Source organism: Delphinapterus leucas, chromosome 5 (assembly GCF_059928025.1).
Source record: "Delphinapterus leucas isolate spDelLeu-1000000601 "Yukka" chromosome 5, BTC_Dleu_Yukka2, whole genome shotgun sequence".
NCBI lineage: Eukaryota > Metazoa > Chordata > Mammalia > Artiodactyla > Monodontidae > Delphinapterus > Delphinapterus leucas.
This window is the reverse complement of record NC_143133.1, coordinates 62,774,523-62,792,164: the sequence shown is the minus strand read 5'-3', so window position 1 is coordinate 62,792,164 and position 17,642 is coordinate 62,774,523. Positions and strand designations below refer to the sequence as shown.

General features: G+C 44.0%; 1 protein-coding gene across 7 annotated transcripts in view; it reads right to left on the bottom strand.

The window, feature by feature from the left end:
- TBC1D1 (TBC1 domain family member 1) overlaps nucleotides 1-17,642 on the bottom strand; it is a 222,984-nt gene that overhangs the window by 59,916 nt on the left and 145,426 nt on the right. For 5 of the 7 annotated variants that reach the window (XM_089911773.1, XM_089911775.1, XM_022566225.2 and 2 more), the window contains 4 exons: nucleotides 14,663-14,943; nucleotides 12,678-12,836; nucleotides 11,713-11,832; nucleotides 10,588-10,727 (listed from right to left, as the gene is read on the bottom strand). In XM_089911773.1, the coding sequence (XP_089767899.1) occupies nucleotides 10,588-10,727; nucleotides 11,713-11,832; nucleotides 12,678-12,836; nucleotides 14,663-14,943 (700 nt within the window). The remainder of the gene's footprint in view (nucleotides 1-10,587; nucleotides 10,728-11,712; nucleotides 11,833-12,677; nucleotides 12,837-14,662; nucleotides 14,944-17,642) is intronic. The other 2 variants (XM_089911776.1, XM_022566150.2) reach the window with 2 other exon arrangements.

The following is a 17,642-nucleotide window of genomic DNA, read 5'->3' as shown; positions in this document are numbered from 1 at the left end:
CGGGGCTGCCCTGGTGGTGCAGTGATTGAGAATCCGCCTGCCAATGCAGGGGACACGGGTTTGATCCCTGGTCCGGGAAGATCCCACATGCTGCGGAGCAACAAAGCCCGTGCGCCACAACTACTGAGCCTGCATGCCACAACTACTGAGCCCACGTGCCACAATTACTGAAGCCCACGTGCCTAGAGCCCGTGCTCCGCAACAAGAGAAGCCACCGCAGTGAGAAGCCCGTGCACCGCAACGAAGAGTAGCCCCGCTCACCACAACCAGAGAAAGCCCTCTCACAGCAACAAAGACCCAACACAGCCAAAAATAAATAAATAAAATAAATTAATTTATTAAAAAAAAAAAAGTTCTCATGCTAACACACCTGGAGAGGGAGAGGAAATGAAGCACACTACTCAGACTTACTGTGGAAAACCCATTATTCTCTCCGGTATAAAATGCATACTTGGGACTACTAGTTATTTTCAGAATTCTATGAGACCATGATCACATTATTCCTACTTTGGTAAATGACGTTTAAAATCTTGTTAGTACTCATTCTGCAAATATTTTCATTTATATGAAAGTGATAAAACACATTTACTCGGAAAAACATCCATTCAGAAAGCAGTTTAATGTGTCCCTTTGCTTTATCTACGGATTTTACAAAACCACGAGGGCGCTGAGTGTGCCAGCAGCTGTAATTCTGGGGCCGCCTGCTCACATCCGATGCAATGCCCGGCCTTGCCCCTGCAGGAGGCACAGTACATTTTTCATTTTAAATGAATGAATTTAACAGAAACCATTCAACTAGGAAGCTTCTAATTCTGTTTTTTTAAAAATTAGAATTACCAGTAAATAATGCCCCAAACACGTGCTACGTTAGCAGGAGTTAACATTTAATTCTAGAACACTTCCAACGTAAGAATTGTTTTTTCACTCTAACGCAGCTTATCACCACACAAACGCTAACTTAAGTGAGTAAACCAGTCGAAACTCCTGATAATTTATTCCTAAAACTGTCAACAGCTCATTACTGTGATTAAGATGCTGGATCTAGAGCAGAACTGACCTGACTGGAAAAGTAACTGTGTGAACTAAGCGCCGTGGGATAACTGTGAATAACTATGGGCACGTTATTCAATATTTCTAGCCTCCTCCCCAAAATAATGGGCACAGTACCAACTGCACGGAGCTGATGTGAGGATTATCAGCCAACTCTGAAAGCGCAAACACTAAATGCTCAATACATAATAAGGATAATGACGATGGCTATTTCTAATGTTCAGTTAGTTTTACTGCAAAGAAGGTAGAATTTGTTGGCTGTTTCATAATCTGCCATAAAATACATTTCTAATTTTCAATCTTTTTTTTTTTTTTTTTTTAACTAACAACCACTCAGGGCTTTTTTGGCTGGAGTTTAAATCAGAACAGGACGTACCCTTCCTTGCCCATCAGCTCAAGAAATTCAGAGGACCTCAAAGTGTGGTCCCCAAATCTGCAGTGTCAGCATCACCCGGGAACTTGTAAGCACTGCACATTCTCAGGCTCCACCAAGAATTCAGAATCGGAAACTTTAGGGATGAGGAACAGCAATCTGTGTTCCCACAAGTTCTCCAGGGGGTTCTGGGCACACAGTTCTGAGAACAGCTGAAAGAAATGCAGCCCTGGGCCAGTGTCACTAACCTGCGGCCCTGGGGCTATCTCCCCTGCCTCCCAGAATGGGAGAGCTGTGGAAGCCCTGACGGAGGTTCCCCAGCCCTCGCCTTCCCAGGAGCTTCCGGGGGAAACACCAAAATCCCCCGCACCCGCCCTCTCAGCCTAGAGGGGAAGAAAGGCAAACGCGGCCAGCAGCAGGGAGGCTCACCCACCCCCACTGGCCTAACCGTCCCCATGGGCAGAATCACGGGTGGCAACTCAAAGCCCCCCAGAGAACGAGGTTCCACACTCACCCTTAAAACCCTTTCTTAGCACATGGCCACACAAAACCGTGTAAATGAAAGTTCGCAGCAGCACTATTCAGAAACGGCCAAGAGGTGGAAACAACCCAAATGTCCATCGACTGGTAAATGACTATATTTGAGGTCTATCCATACAATGGAGTATTGATTGACCGTAAAAAGGAATGAAGCACTGATACGCGCTACAACACGATGAACCTTGAAAACATTAGGCTAAGCGAAAGCAGCCCCACTCGTGGAACCACATATCGCATGATTGCGTTTATATAAAATGTCCACAATAGGCAAATCTATAGAGACAGAAAGATGATTAGTGGTTGCCTAGGGTTTGGGGGGAGGGGGGTTGGTTTTGGGAAGTGACAGCTATGGGTTTCTTTCTGGGGGACAAAAATATTTTAAAATTAGATTGTGGCTATGGTTCCATAACCGTGTAAATACAGAAAAATACACTGTATACTTTAAATGGGTGAATTGTATAATACGTGAACTTTAGCTCAATAAAGCTGTTTTTTAAAACATAACACGAGCCTTCCTGCCAAGGACTCCTCCTTTGAGTTAATCTACACTCCCCTGGCAGTGCTGTCCAGGCTGTAGGGTACCATCATTCTCAGGGCCATGTAAGTGAAGGGTCCATACTTGCAGGGCCCTAAAAGTTGAGTGCCTCCTTAAATTTTGCACTCAGGGTGCCTGCTTGCCTCACCCTAGTCCTGCCCCGATTTTGAGACTGCTTCAAGTTCAGATATGTCTACAGACTCTATCCCCCTGAGAACAGTTTCAAACTACCTACCATTCATTTCCTTGCTTTACAAACTTCAGTGGCTTGCCCCAGTCTCTAGAGATTACAGTTCAAGGGTGACAAATCTAGATCTTCGACTTTGGACTCTAATCCCGCAGGCGCACAGGCTCTGGAGTTAGATGAGCCCCGAGGAGGAATTCCCTGCCAGCCAGGGTGCCGTAAGCAGGATTCACACCCAGGCCTTTGGGCTCCAGAACCTCCAGTGCCCAAGCTCTCGGCCCTCAGCCCCTGCAGCCTTCCTACCAACAGCAGAGGTTAAAATTTCCTCTCTGTATCACCATCAACCCTTGACCCCAGCCTCTGCACAAAGCGTAAGGGACTGACTGTTTAAATGCCAATGGTTAATTAGGAAAGGCTCCATCAACGCTAACTTACAACTGTTACCAGGCACACAAACAGCAAGCTGAGGTAGAATCTTGCCATTCACTGTGGCTTCCCCATCTGTAATCACGCGCCAAGAAGCACAATAAAGGAGAAAAAGCTAGTAGCTTCAAACTACTGAAATCCATGAACAATCAATCCCTGGCCTGCAATACTTTATCTTGAACCTGGTCTTTCTTGGCCACAGAAAAGCAAAGTTATATGGAAAGTAAGTTAAGAACAATCTTAAAAAGTCATGTATCTGGCAATCAGAGACCATTTTTTTCTTCCTTATTTTGCCCACTCCCTAAAACCTTGTAGAAAAGGAAAAACATCCTGATTTCAGAAGGTAGCTCTCCCCATTCAATTAAGTTGCAAATGAGCGAGGAAGGTACATACTATAACCAAAAGAAGGCCAAAAGCAAAAACAATGGAAAAAAAGAAAGCACACTTTTGTGGGATTGGAAAAAGAAAGGAGGGTGATCAAGACACAGGGAGCAACACTGCCACCAAGTGGTGACAGTGCCTCAAGTCACCCTCTGACATCTAACTAAACCAGCGGTTTCACTCAGGGTCCCAATCAGAATGCTTTGGGTGGGTTTAAAAACAAAGAAGAGTTCAAGCGCAGGCCCATCCCCACCCTCCTGACACAGTGATAGCAGGGGGGCAGGTGCAGCCCGCCCATATTATAAGTCTCCCCACGTGACTGATACACAGTGAACGCCGAGAACCAGGGATCAAAACAAAGGGTCATACAGATGTCACTGTGATGCTTACAGGCTCCAGTGAAGTCCTACTTGCAGCTATTCTGCTTAGACCATCCGTTACAATTTCCCAATGGTATATAAATTTTTGAAAATTTGGCCATGAACAATACAAATAAATCATAGTCACACAGCAGTTTCTACGTTTTTCACAATAATATAAAATAGTCATTATAAAGATTCAGGTTATATTTCCTTGGTTTTGCCATTACTATTTACATCTAATATCTAATCCAATCGACTTAACTGTATCATAAATTAGGCATATTGACACAGCTATACTCAACACAAAAACCCTTTGAACTTTAGTTTCAGTGGACTATTTACTTATACAATGGGTTTCAAATCAATAAATCTTATCTATATTAGATGGGTTTTCCTTTTTTAAACAAGACACGTAAAGCCTGAATGCTTCTATTGTTGGCGAAATCGGTAAATGCACAACGTAATCTGAAATGCTTAAACGAAAGGCATTAGACCGAGACTAAAATTGTTCCTTGGCACAGAGGTAAGTAAAAGAATTTTCCCCCATTCCACAGTTGGGAGTTACCTAAAACATTATTTCTTAACAACAAAGAATTATTTTTTGTATGAAACACTACGAAGAAAAACTGTGGAGTATTTCTACTACCAAACATCTAAGTCAGAAGTTGATTTTCAGCATTTTTTGCAGGCCTGACAATTAGGGTCTGAGCCCACAGCTAAGAAAACAAACACCTGCACACTCTCTGTGCCCCTCTGCCACCCAGGAGACAAAGCTTCCCTAAAAAATAAAGCGGCAGGAACGAGGCAGAGGCCAGATGTTTGGTTTCACTTGGCACATTGTCAGATTCTTCTTTATCCCTATTGCCATGTGTTTTGTATCACTGCATTTTCCCCACCAGACCAGCTCTTTGCTTCTCCAGGCAGCACAAATCCTCTCAAAAAATGTCACTGACGACCCAGATTTATTTGAGGTCTGACACACACGGGTGACGCCTTAGGTTATCTACAACAGCAGAGAGACACACAGGAGTCCTAAACCTAGGACTAGATGGTCTGGGCTGGACGGACCATGGTCACTCATTCTAAGCCCTTGCCACTCACAGTGGACCAGTATCATCAGCATCACTGGGGAGCTTGTCAGAAACGGAGACCATCTGGACCCACCCAGACCCACAGCACCAGAATCTGCCTCTACCGAGATCGCCAGAGGACTCTGAGCACACAGCAGTTTGTGAAGTGCTGCTCTAGATCAGGGTCCGGAGAAAGCCATTTAATCTACAGGTGTGTTCACTCTCCATCTGAGGAATGAGCGCACCTCTACTGCTTCTACCTTCAAGCAGGCCTGTGGTGGGGATCAACAGTGGGAAGGCTTGAAAGTGACAAAGGGCGGTTATCAGGAACAATAACGTCTGCCCGCAGCCCGCTCTACAAATGCAGTCTCAAACACACCCGACCTTCAGGGCTCTGCCCTGTGACAGATTTAACTGGACCCCCATAACACCACCCTCTGTCGAGTTTATAGTTTACCAAGTACGTACCTTAGTCTCTCACAAACCTTTCACCCAAAGAACCGGTAACACAAAGGAGAGAGAATGCCTTTCCCTGGGGTTTCTGGGGCACCAGTTATAAGTGGCCACAAACTTAAAGCATCACTGAAGACGCTGCTTTAAATTTAAACCACCATGCAACTCATAGTATTCTACTTTACGATCTACTTATGTTTGTTTTATCACAAAAATAAACTTGCCTTGCCAAGTCTCCAAGCACAAACTGGTGGTTGCCCTATTGATCACAGAGTTCCCCAGTGATGCGGTGATGCTGTACACCTGACCTACCAGTTGAGAAGCAGACACCCGCCTTTCTCCAAGGGTCACAATGGAAACCACCCTGCTAGACTCTGGTAAACTAACTTCAAGTGGGAATCCCTAGAAGAGGCCAACTGGTCTCTGTTGAGTTAAAACAAACAAACAAACAAACAAACCAGACTGGGATTTGGGAATGTTTGCGCTTGTTCTACTAAACATTTGTAAGTAAATTTCTAAATGGAAATAAACTGCCTACCAGTTAGGTCTCCAAAACATGAAATTCAGATTCTTACAGCTCAATTATTTCACAGGAATTGTGCACAGAGAAAGCCACACACCCCTGAGGAAGGGACAAGCTGACTTTGAGACAGTATCTGTGCAGTCTAATCTCTCCATTTCTGTCCACACTGCCTGGCTTTGGACTTTCCTCTCTTTCACACTATACTTAATTAGAGTCACACTCACTAACATGTTTCTCTCTAGAATTTAGCCCATCTATGAAAACCAGAACCCCAAAATTACAGAAAATTCTATTTCTCCTTCCCTTGTATCCTTACAGCTCTGCAAACACCATGGTTTTTAAATTTCTAATTTCCTTTATTAGTTTTTTCCAAAGAGGATGAAATGGATGGGACAGTACAAATATCCCTGTCTCACTTTTTTACCTTGAAGAAAGGTTAGACCTGTTTCACTGAAGTTTGCAGTGCCAGAATACAAATGCAAAAGAGCCACAAAGAGCCACTCTGAGTACCTGGAACATTTTAAAAGTTCCTTAAACTTTTAAAGGAACTGCTAAAGTGTTCCTTACAAGTAGACTTACAAGTCCCTCATGCCACCGGCTGCAGACACCTGGGCCGCCCATGGGTCCCACCCGAGGCAGAGCTGCAAAGAGGCCTAGAGGCGCCTCTAGCAGCACGCTCTCTGCCTGGGACAGCCTGGCTGACGCAGGGACCTCTGGGACCCTCAGCTGCCTGAGGATCTGGAGGTCTCACAGCTGGAGGGGAACATGCAGAAAGCATGTTGGTCCAAGTGGTCCCCGACCACTGTGGAAGGTGCTGCTCTCTGCGCCCTAAGGATGGGAAGCAAACAGCGGCAGAGAATGAAGATGTCTGATTTGGGAGGAGAAAATTTAGACAGATGTTAAGAAATCAACCTCCCTCCCCGGCACACTCCAGTCCCAGTGCTAACATGCAGGGAGGGGTACGATTAACTGAAGGCAAGTCCACATGTTAAAATGCTCTGAAACGTGTTGCTGCCTGGCTGGCAAGGGGACACAGGAATAGACTGAGAACAAACGCCCGACACAGGGAGGCTCCAGAGGAGGGAGCAGGCCCGCAGGGCCTATGTGCAGCTCACCAGGAACTGCAGGGCACAGACCCACGACCTCTGGTCCTGCCGCCCAGCTCTGTGGTTTGGGGAAAGTGACTTCAGCCACTCCAAGCCTCTGCTCCCTCATCTGTGAAACTGGTGTAATAAAAATGTCGACCGTCTTAAGGTTGACTGGGGATTAAAGGAAATAACTCATGTAAAGCTCTTGGCAAAAAATGGGGCATGATTAAGTTATTATTATTATACCAATTCAGAGTTGTAAATGCTTTTATTTTCTCTTACCTCTCTCTTTCATACGCAGAGTACCTACCACATAATTTAAAAATTCAGGCAGCATTTCTTAAGTAAGAGCAGAAAGGACATAAGCAGGAAGAAGAGGAAGGAGGAGGGAGTTGAGAAATCACTAAGGACCAAATATTAAGCTTGTAAGAATCTGAGCAATTTACTTGCCTTCCCTTAAAAGTCATATAGCCTGTGGACTGGGGAACCTGGTGATAGAGATAATGAATAAGTAAATAACTAGAGTATGTTTCAAAGAGATAAATGCTATGGGAAAAATCAGGATAAGATTAGGAATGTCTGATGGGGTGGGGTGCCACTTGAAATAGAGCGGCCAGTGCAGCTTCAGTGAAAAGGTGATTTTCAGCAATAATCTGAAGCAGGTGAGGGACTTAGTCATGGTTATATCAGTGGAAGAGCATTCCAGGCATGGCCATGGCTCACACTGGCCGCCAGAGAATCAAAACCCCGGCCGATCAGCACAGCAGCTCCTCCGGGGCTCCAGCGGCAGGACGGCGCGGGCCAGTGGCTCCACGGCAACCCCCTGCAGAGGGGCCGAGGCCAGAGAAGCTTCCGGCAGGAGCACCAGGACTTCCACACAGGGAAGGTGACTTGATACCAGAAACGTGTGCACCACTGATAAGTCTTTCTAATCTTGTGAATTCTTCAATTCTTAAAAAAAATGCCAATAAAAACATCACGCTCCCCTATCTCAATCAGTGTGGCAAGAGGCATAATTAATCCTATATAATAGGTGAGAAATTAGACAGCTGGTTCCAGATCACGGCTCCTGAGGGGAAAAGCTGGGATTTGGATGCAGGCACTCAGCTCCTGCTTTCAGAGGAGGTTCCCTGAATGAGCTCTAAATTCTTGCCCTAAGTTCATCTTCATAACCACCTCAGACCACGATGAAGAAGTCAGCTCTCCGCTTTCCTACAAACAAGCAGGTGATCCTGGGGGGCCTGTCAGGCAGACATTGGGGCACTACTTTTAGTACCATTTCCGGCAGGGGAGATGGACCCACCAAGTCCTGGGTTCCCAGTTCCCTGGAGACCATGCCGCCCGGCCCGCAGGGTACTGGACGGACCTGCTCAGCGCTCTGACCTCTGGGGGCAATAACAACTTATCCCATCTCATTCCCTGCAAACTTCTGCCCAGCTGGGTCCGAGGGCCCAGGATTCACCGAAGAACCCTGTCCACGGCAAACATTATCAATAACAATGCAACATGGAGTTAAATATCCATTTCTTACAATCTTCCCAGACTAAACCAATTAAAAAGAGAAGTTTTCTGCTTAACTTTTAAAAAGAGAATTCAGACACAAACTATGGCGTTCTTCCCCATTCCCTTCCTACCTGCTGGGGTGACACAAGATCACATTGTCTCACGCCGCCCACAGCGCCATCTCCTTGCCTATTTTATCCTGGGGTTCTCCAGAGAGTTGAGCATTTGCCAGCACCGACTAATCTTCTGACTCAGGCCCCCCAGACGCCGACCAGGAGATACCAGTGCGGGTCCCGTCTAGAAACTCACTGTACTTCCAGGAAGTATGGGAAAAGAGTGGCACCAGGGTGGGGCCTGTAGACACCAGCCATTTCCTCAGAGGCCAGAGCTCCAACCGGGAGCTGCGCATTTTACGAGCCTGCTCTTTTCTACAGCCACTACTGCAGCAACCCCTTTGGCTTAGAATTTTACAAGTTTAAAAAGGAGGGAACTAGTCACACCATCTGGCTGTCGGACATTAGTAGGATATCTACAACATGAAAATGAAATCTTTAAAACAAAAGCGTCTAAAATGATACAAACTGAAATAACTCAATTTACTGAAAATGTTTTTAATCACACTGAATGAATAAAGCCAGCACCCCTTTACATTGCTCCTGCTAGGGAACACTGGTATAGGAAGCTAAACACACCACTGCTGCAAACGCGGTAACAGTAACAAAAATGTTACCACTTGACACGTGATATGTCTTTAGGTTTTCAAAGCACTTTCACATTTATCATTTAATGTAATTCCATGAGACGGGAAGAGCCAATACTACTGTAACCATTTTATAACCAAAGGAACTAAGTACAAATGAAGTTCTATGATTTGTATCACAAAGCGAGCTGAGTCCAAACCAGACTCTTGTTTAATTTGGCAGAGGACTCATTATCCGAATCAAATATTAAGAACTCTGGGGGAGAGAGGCGGGGAGGGAGAGAGGCGGGGAGGGAGAGAGAAGAAACAACAATGGGGGGAGGGGAGCAGGAAGGGAGGGTTCCTCCAACAGCACCTCCTCCCCCAAGACAGCTGCAGGGAACCTAGTCTGAACACTCTTGGGTCAGCCTTGGCTGCTTCCTAAGAGACATGAAGTGTGTCGAGGGACAAGAGTGAGTCTCCACTACATGCAGTCTTGCAATCTGAGGAATTCAAGTAATCTTTGGAGGTCTGTTTTGCGTGCTTTTATAAAGAAAAAATGTTTTCTGATTAAGGAACACTAAGGAAAATAAATATCTACTGTTGAAAGTTTAGATCACTGGGCAGAGAAAAATCTTAATTTTACTCAGATGAACTGCATTTAAACTCCTCTTTTACATTGTACCTCAGCATACAAAGGCCTAAAGATAAACTTTAGCACGTCCTATACAGGCATACCTTGCTTTATTGGGCTTATTAGCTCTACTGTACTTCACAGACACTGCACTTTTTAGAAACTGAATGTCTGTGGCAACCCTGAATTGTCAGATGATGTTAGCATTTTTTAGCAATCAAGATTTTTTTAGGTAAGGTATGTATGTCTTTTAGACATAGTGCTGTTGCACACTTAAAAGACTACATTATAGTGTCTATACTATAGGGTAAACGTAACTTTTATGTGTGCACTGGGAAATGACAAAATTTGTGTGATTCGCCTTATTGCAATATTATTCTTATTGTGCTGGTCTGGAACCCTAACCCATAATATCTCTGAGGTCTGCTTGTATTTCTTTAGGGGACACAAGAAGGATGAGAGAGAGTCCTCCTGTGACACCAGATTGAGTGACAGCAAACGACAAGGCACAGATCATCACAGGTGTGACCAGTGGGATAGAGGTACCTCTGAAACCACACCATGCTGAGGTAGGGTGGAAACCTACACTTCAGTTGCAGACAGGGAAAACGGATCCGCTGGAAACAGTGACAGGCATTGCCATTTGAGCTTCTCAACCAGGGAACTTTAAAATCAGGGGATGATTTTGACTTGAGATCTCACTTCACCTCTTCTTCCACCAAATGTGCTTTTGCTACAGATGAAACTCGAGCCAGGACCTAGCTTTACGTTGGGGGTGGGCCTTACCTTCGTGTCTGCCGGGAGAATCGCAGGCTTTCTGTGGGGTGGCCACTCGAAGGAAGATCTGCTGCCTCCACGAGTGTCTCCGTGTCTTTACGGGGGTCCCGCTGGCATCACCAAGATGGCTGGCTTTGGACTCAAAGTCCCTAAAATTACAAGACAATTGTTTTATGACTGGTGAGGAGATATAAGCAGATATTTTAGCTTGACTTTTTTTTGTTTTTTAAACAGAGCACTAAATTATAAATTATCTTTGTACCAGCAAACATAACTAGATAATCACAGGCATCAAATCAAACTCGCAGTGGGGCAACACTCCCACAGGACTGCTTTCTGACAGGGTGCTTTTTATGGAAAGAGTCAGGGTACATGTCCTTAATTTATTTTTATGGTAAAAGATATTAAGAACTACACTCCATGGATCTTGGCTTCCAATTGGGCCTCTCTTGGTGCCACTTCAGAAAAGAGAGACGGCCTAAAGGGGGCGCTGTCACCCGGGCCACAATCTCCCCTAGTCTGTGTGAGGGGAGATTTTCTTAGCATAGGCCTGCGTCTCCAAGGATCATCACACACAAAAAAAAGAAAAACGTTAAATTACACAGAACCAGCAAGGGCAATAATTATGCAGTCACTTGCTAATAATGACTTTTACCATCTGTATGTTTTAAACTGCAAAATAAAGTATAGTTTTCAATATACATAAACACAATCACTAATTTCCTTTCTATTCACGGGACAACTTGGGGAACCCCTTGTAACTTACACCTGAATATATACCAACAACTGAACAATCATCTGAACTTGGAGATCAAACATCCTGACTGATTTACTGGCAGCCATATATGCTCCTTATCCAGAAACACTTCTATCATTTAGAGACAACGGTTAAGACTTCCTTTAATTTGCTGAAAATAACCATGTATTAATAAACTAATCCTAGTCAAAGCTGGATAACAGGTTGACTCCACATTTTTTTAAATCACATCATCAGTAAGAAAAATTATAAGAAAGAAGATACAATAGATCTAGCGAAAATGATTTTTTAATTGGCAAAAGTACAGATGAAAAATCCCTATATGTCTAACAATCAACACTTCTACCCAGACTTGATATATCTAAATTAAACTCTACCTTTTTGTGTTCATAAAGTCAGAGGTGTTATTTTCATCTACAGGAGCCAGAAATTTTAGAAAATTTGGCACAGAGGAAGAAGAATGAAGTTTTTTCCGCAGGGCATTACGGTAGGAGATGCTGAGAGTGTGGTTGAAAAAAAGAGTTTAGGATAAAGAAACACAAACACACAAAGTATAAAACATAACCTTCAAAACAGAAGAAACATTTTATAGTTCTAAGGCTAAGAAAATTAAAGCGGGTAAGAAATCAAAAATAGTTTACAAATGAGATTTAACTTGCATTTCAGTCAATAAAATTCTATTATTTTATATGAATGGAATCAATGAACTAATTAACAGACGTCAGTCCAGTTATATAAGGTGAATAAATTCTAAAGATGTGCTGTGCACCATTGTGCCTACAGATACAACACTCTGCCCATAGTTAGTAATACCGTGAACACGCAAAAAATGTGTTGAGGGTAGATCTCATGTAAAGCTTTCTGACCAAAATAAAAACAAAACCACAACAATAAAAAATTCAGTCTATCATCCAAAATGACTCCTTCCTTCCAAAGTAGAAAAATAATTTTCCTAAATTAATGAGGAAGTTTCTGATATGGCACAAATTGCAATGCATATGATCAAGCACATTGCTGTTAACATGTGTGTGTGTGTGTGTGTGTGTGTACACTAGGGCAGGGGAATGTGAAAATAAGTATATAAAAAATAATTTGCCATCAAGACTGTTTTCATAATAATTTTGAGGGAATTAATCAACAGTAAAATTAAGTAGATTCAAATGATAGACTGAAAATAGGAAAACCAAAACCAGACAAGCACACACACACACACACACGCACACACACACACACACACACAAGCGGTGGCCCCGGGGTCCTTGTGTGGACATTCAGCACACTCTCTCTGCGTGAGCATCTCAGGAAGACGAACGACACTGAACTTGCCATGCGGGTGGCTCACCTCTTTGGCACGGCATTGCCACTCTGTTCTCCACTTGGTATATGTTTGAGGTACTTAAAGAAATTGGGCGAGGAGGCGGAGGGGGTAAGACGAGGTGGAGGAGCAGCTGAGGACTGACCTGAGCCACCTTCAGACTCGCCGACAGGGGGACGATTCCCACTAAATAGCAATTAGAGAGAAAGCAGGGGAGTTAAAGGCGGGGACGGAGCCGCGCAGGAAACGCAGAGGACACACGGAGGAAACAGGAACTGTCACAGTTAGAGGGTGCTCTCCTCTTCTGCGCCCCAATTCCTGCTGGCAAATGCAGCTCTCAGTCAAGAGGGCACCGTGCAAGGTCCCTCTTGATCACTTCCCACATGCCTATGTGCGCAAGAGACCCGTTTCCTCTACTCCTTTTTTAGGATCTGACGGGGGGAAAATTTTTTTTAATTAAAACAAAAGCAAAGGAAAGCAAAACAAAATCCAGAGTTTTAGAAATACATCTCTCGTCAAAATGAACAATAACCTGCCTTGAATGTCCAAGTCTCATTTCCTGTGCATAAGTGAGCAGAGAGTTCATGAGGGGGGAGCAAAGCCAAAGAGGCATGCTGGGGGACGGAGGAGGAGGGGGGACAGTACCGCGCCCCCTCATCACCCACGCCCCACAGGACCCTTTAGGAAGCTGCATTCTTAGGGGAGAAGGGAAACGGACTGTCAGGGACTTCTCATTTCCTGCCACCTCTGGCTTGTGTGAAACAGTGGGCTTATTAGCAAGAGGACTAGAAATCTCCAGACAGGAAAAGTTCCATTATCACTAAAGTGCCAGAAAAAGAGGGGTGGGAGCCAGTGGAGAGGCAGAATAAAAGGAGTGTGCGCGCAGGCTTTTAAGAAACATGACAAGAAGCCACAAAGCCTCAAACAAACTATGCTTGTCTCCAAAACATCACAGAATTGGATATTAGCTTCTGAAGCATGTCCTGCTTTGGGATCACAATTATCCAGCCAAATTCCAAAGAACCATCATATCTATTTTCAATGGCGTACGGAAAACAGAGCTGAGCGGCTCTACTAGCTCGTCTGAGATTGCTAGCACGTGTCACTGCTTCACCAGCAACACCTCCAACACCCACCCCCGTGTGGACTCTCCCTCCTCTGTGCAGGGCCTGCACCGAGACACACGTCCTGGCTTCTGTTGTCACCAAAATCAGGCAGCAGCTGCACACAGGTGTGGCCTACTTCAGCCTTCTAAGGTGGCGAGTTTTAAAATATTTTTAAAGTGATTTTTAAACATACCTCTGTGTCCATTCATGGTCTCTGACACTCGGAGTCAAATTAATTGCCAAGGGACCCCAGAAGGAAGCGGGAGAGCTTCTACTACTGTACTGCTTCCCCAGCTCTACAGCCAGGAAATCCCAACTGCTCACTAGAGCCCAATTATTAAAATTAGTAAGTCTTGTTCGAAGAATCCAGAACTCTCACATTGGAGGAGATTTTAGAGACCACCTATTGTGTCATACAGTGTCAACTGTGTCATACAGTGAAGCGAAGCAACTTTGCCCGGGCCACGGCCGGCTTGGGACAGAGCTAGGACAGAGGCCCCGGCATCACTGCGCCTCCAGCCAGGGCCTCCAAACGAGCAGACTCACCTGACCGCTCACTCACTACTTCCCTCCAGGCCAGCGGCAGAGTTCACGGTCAGGGCTGCCTCTCACTGTGTGAGGAGGGACCATTCTGCATCTTAAGGGCCATTTCTGCTCGTCTTACCTGCTTCCTCACTGTACTTGCACTTGAACAGGTAACAAGTATCTCTTACAACTACATATTTCCCAAGGGAGGAAGACGGAAGGAACACACTGCTTCGAGTTTTACCTTTTTAAGCCAAGAGTGAAACCTGCCTCAGGTTTCTCTTTTCACCCAACAGACATGCCTGGGATGCACATACCTGGTTAGTAACAGATATGCCCCAGCCATTAATACAACAAATCTACATTTTCAACAAATCTTACTTTCGTTCATGAGGCGTCTCTGTGCTCACTGAGTGGTACCTCACAAGTTTCCTTTGCGAGACCCCTGGAGATCCCTGTGCCTGCTGCAGAGGCTGCTGGCATTCCACGGGGACGTGACTCAGAGTGTTGGCGCGCCTCCTGAAGCCCTGCTGGGGTGACAGCAGGGCTGGCTCTTCTGCGGTGTGGCTCTCTGAGCCACTGGACAGGTCATCCGAGGAGCCCAGGAGTCTGAAGGAGCTCTCAGAGATGGGAAAGGCCTCCTTTTCACACACAGACGGCTCCTGGCAGCAGAGAGACAGCAGATCAGACACATGGCAAGGCACTTGTGGGATTTACACATCTCTAATTCCAGCGGCAGGAAAACATTTCAAAATGTAGGCACATCTTCTGATCACAGTGCCCTCTAGAGGCCACCAAAAGTATAAGGCGATAAAGGCCCACTAAATGTCTGCTCCTCGGAGACAAAACGTTAGCGTGCAGGACAAATGGGGAAACCGTCCAAGTGCAAGTGTGAAGGACATAAATTATAACAAGTAACTGCCCTAAGCAAAGCTGAAATAGTTCTCTTTCTAGAAAAGAGAGCTCTTTACTACTGCCTATAACAAGTATAGCGAGTGCCGTGTAACTTGTCTGCACAGTCTAAACAAAGCAAGTTCTTTATCTTGGCCAAGTGTGTTCATCCATGTGATACCCGCGTTTTATGGCTCTCTCTGAATGTGATCTAATGTTTGGATTTAACTTGGTAATCTTGAGTGTTAAAAATTACATCCTATATTATTCTTAGATATGGAAAATCTCTCTCTAGGCACTTATTGACACGATTCAGGGCAAATCACTTAACTTCTTTCTGCACCTCAATTTCCTCATCTGTAAAAGGGTATAGTGAAAATTTATCTCACCAGGTTTCAGAATTAAGCAAGATAATACAACTAAAAGTACTTGTCTGCTGTTAAATGTTGTATAAATATAAGTTATTGTCTTATTAGGCACTCAGTGAATTTCCTGAGTGGGTACTCAAACACTTGTTGAGAATCATGACAATATTTTAATATCGTAGGCTCTCAAGATGCATACTTTTTCAAAGGAATGAACTACCACCACTCATGCTTAGCACTGCATGCCCAGGACGTGGTAGGGGCCAATATATTTTTCTCAAGTCAAAAAATATAAAATAACTGATGTGTAAAACATTGATGACTAATAAGAACCTGCTGTATTAAAAAAAATATATATATATATATAAGAAGAAGTGTACCAGCTTGTCCCTGCTGAAATTACTAGAAGGGATGAATAAATCAACATGAAAAGAGCAAAAAGGAATGAATGCATCTAATAACGGTGGACTGGAAAATCTAAATTCCACCTGCTCATTTGACCTGCAGTTTGAGTGTCTCTTAGATGATAGGTATTAAGGATTTTAATTTAAAAAATTAAATTTATGTTTATTGAGGAGAAAGGTTATATACACTTAATTTTGTAGGAATTAGATTTTAAAAGCTTAATTCCCAACACATTATGAAATGTTAAACGGTAACTTAAATTTTTCATTCTTCAGGACTCTACAGTTACCAAGATTCTTTTAATTTAAGGATTTAAAAATGTGTTTAAGACAATTCATCAAGCAATCTCCATCACGCAAACCTATTCATCTCAACTCTCATTAACGTCCTTCCAAATTATGTGGAAGAGCTAACCCTTAGCTTCATCTAACACCTGAAAGGGCCACTGGATGTTCAGCTTCTTTGCTTCCAGACGATCAATTTACTGGAAGAGATCCAATTACATAAAAGCACACTTTTAACAACAGTTTCTCAACGTCAGGATGAACAAACGACATAAAGAATAGCATAGAGCCACACACACAATACACACAAATAGGTTCTGAAAAGCTGCATTTCCCTTAGAATTACCCTAGAAATTCAAACCATGTGTATATTCTAGATCTGTGATTTGAAGAAGAATAAAAAACAAGCAATAAGACTTACTGGAAAAGTCACTTGAGTGACATGAATTTCTTCACAGCACCTTTATTGGAACTAATCTGGAACGCCCTCTTTCCTGTCCACTTCCACGGGTGCAATTCCTATACTTTCTCCAAGATTTATCAAAAGCACTACTGCTCCCCTCTCCAAGCTTTCTCTGGTTCCACTGACCAAAAATAGCTCCCCTTCCTCTTGCTCCTGTGACAGCTAAGCTACCATGGCTCTTATTTGAACTCAGGCTCACAGCTACTCTACTCGACGCTGGTGTATCTGTCGCCTCTCCTACCAGATGAGTTCCTTCCTGCAGGGTAGAAGCTGTCTTTTTCATCTGTATCCAGCAGAAAAAAAAAACCCAAAACATTTCCAAACTTCAAATGAATTGTGGGTAGAATCAGTATGGAGGAGATGAATTTAAATAGACCACTAGATTCTAACTTAGAAAATCATATTCAGGGCATTCCCTGGTGATCCAGTGGTTAGGACTCCACACTTCCACTGCCTAGGGCGTGGGTTCAATCCCTGGTCAGGGACCTAAGATCCCGCAAGCCACACAGCACAGACGCCCCCCTCTCCAAAAAAATAAAACCATATTCAGAAGACTGGCGTCTAGGGACTTGCTCCCCTAAGTGGGTCCACAGACCAGCGGCATCAACATCACCTTGGAGCTTGTCAGAAATTGGCCATTTCAGGAATCACCCCAGGCCTACTGAATCAGAATCTGCATTTTAACCAGATCCCGTTAAAGATGCACCTTAGAAATTGAGAAAGCACTCAACTGAGGCAGTGTTTCTCAAACTATAGGCTGTAACACATTGGTAGGCAGTGATATCAATTTCGTGGTCTGCCACAAACTTTTTAAAGCAATAGCAAATACCAGTATGTATCACATGTTTACAGTAAATATCATTTTGTGAAATCTTATTTTCATTTTATGTGTGAGCATGTAGGTATGTGTGTTTCTGAACTAGTTTGCAATGTTAAATGTGTAAATTACTGTT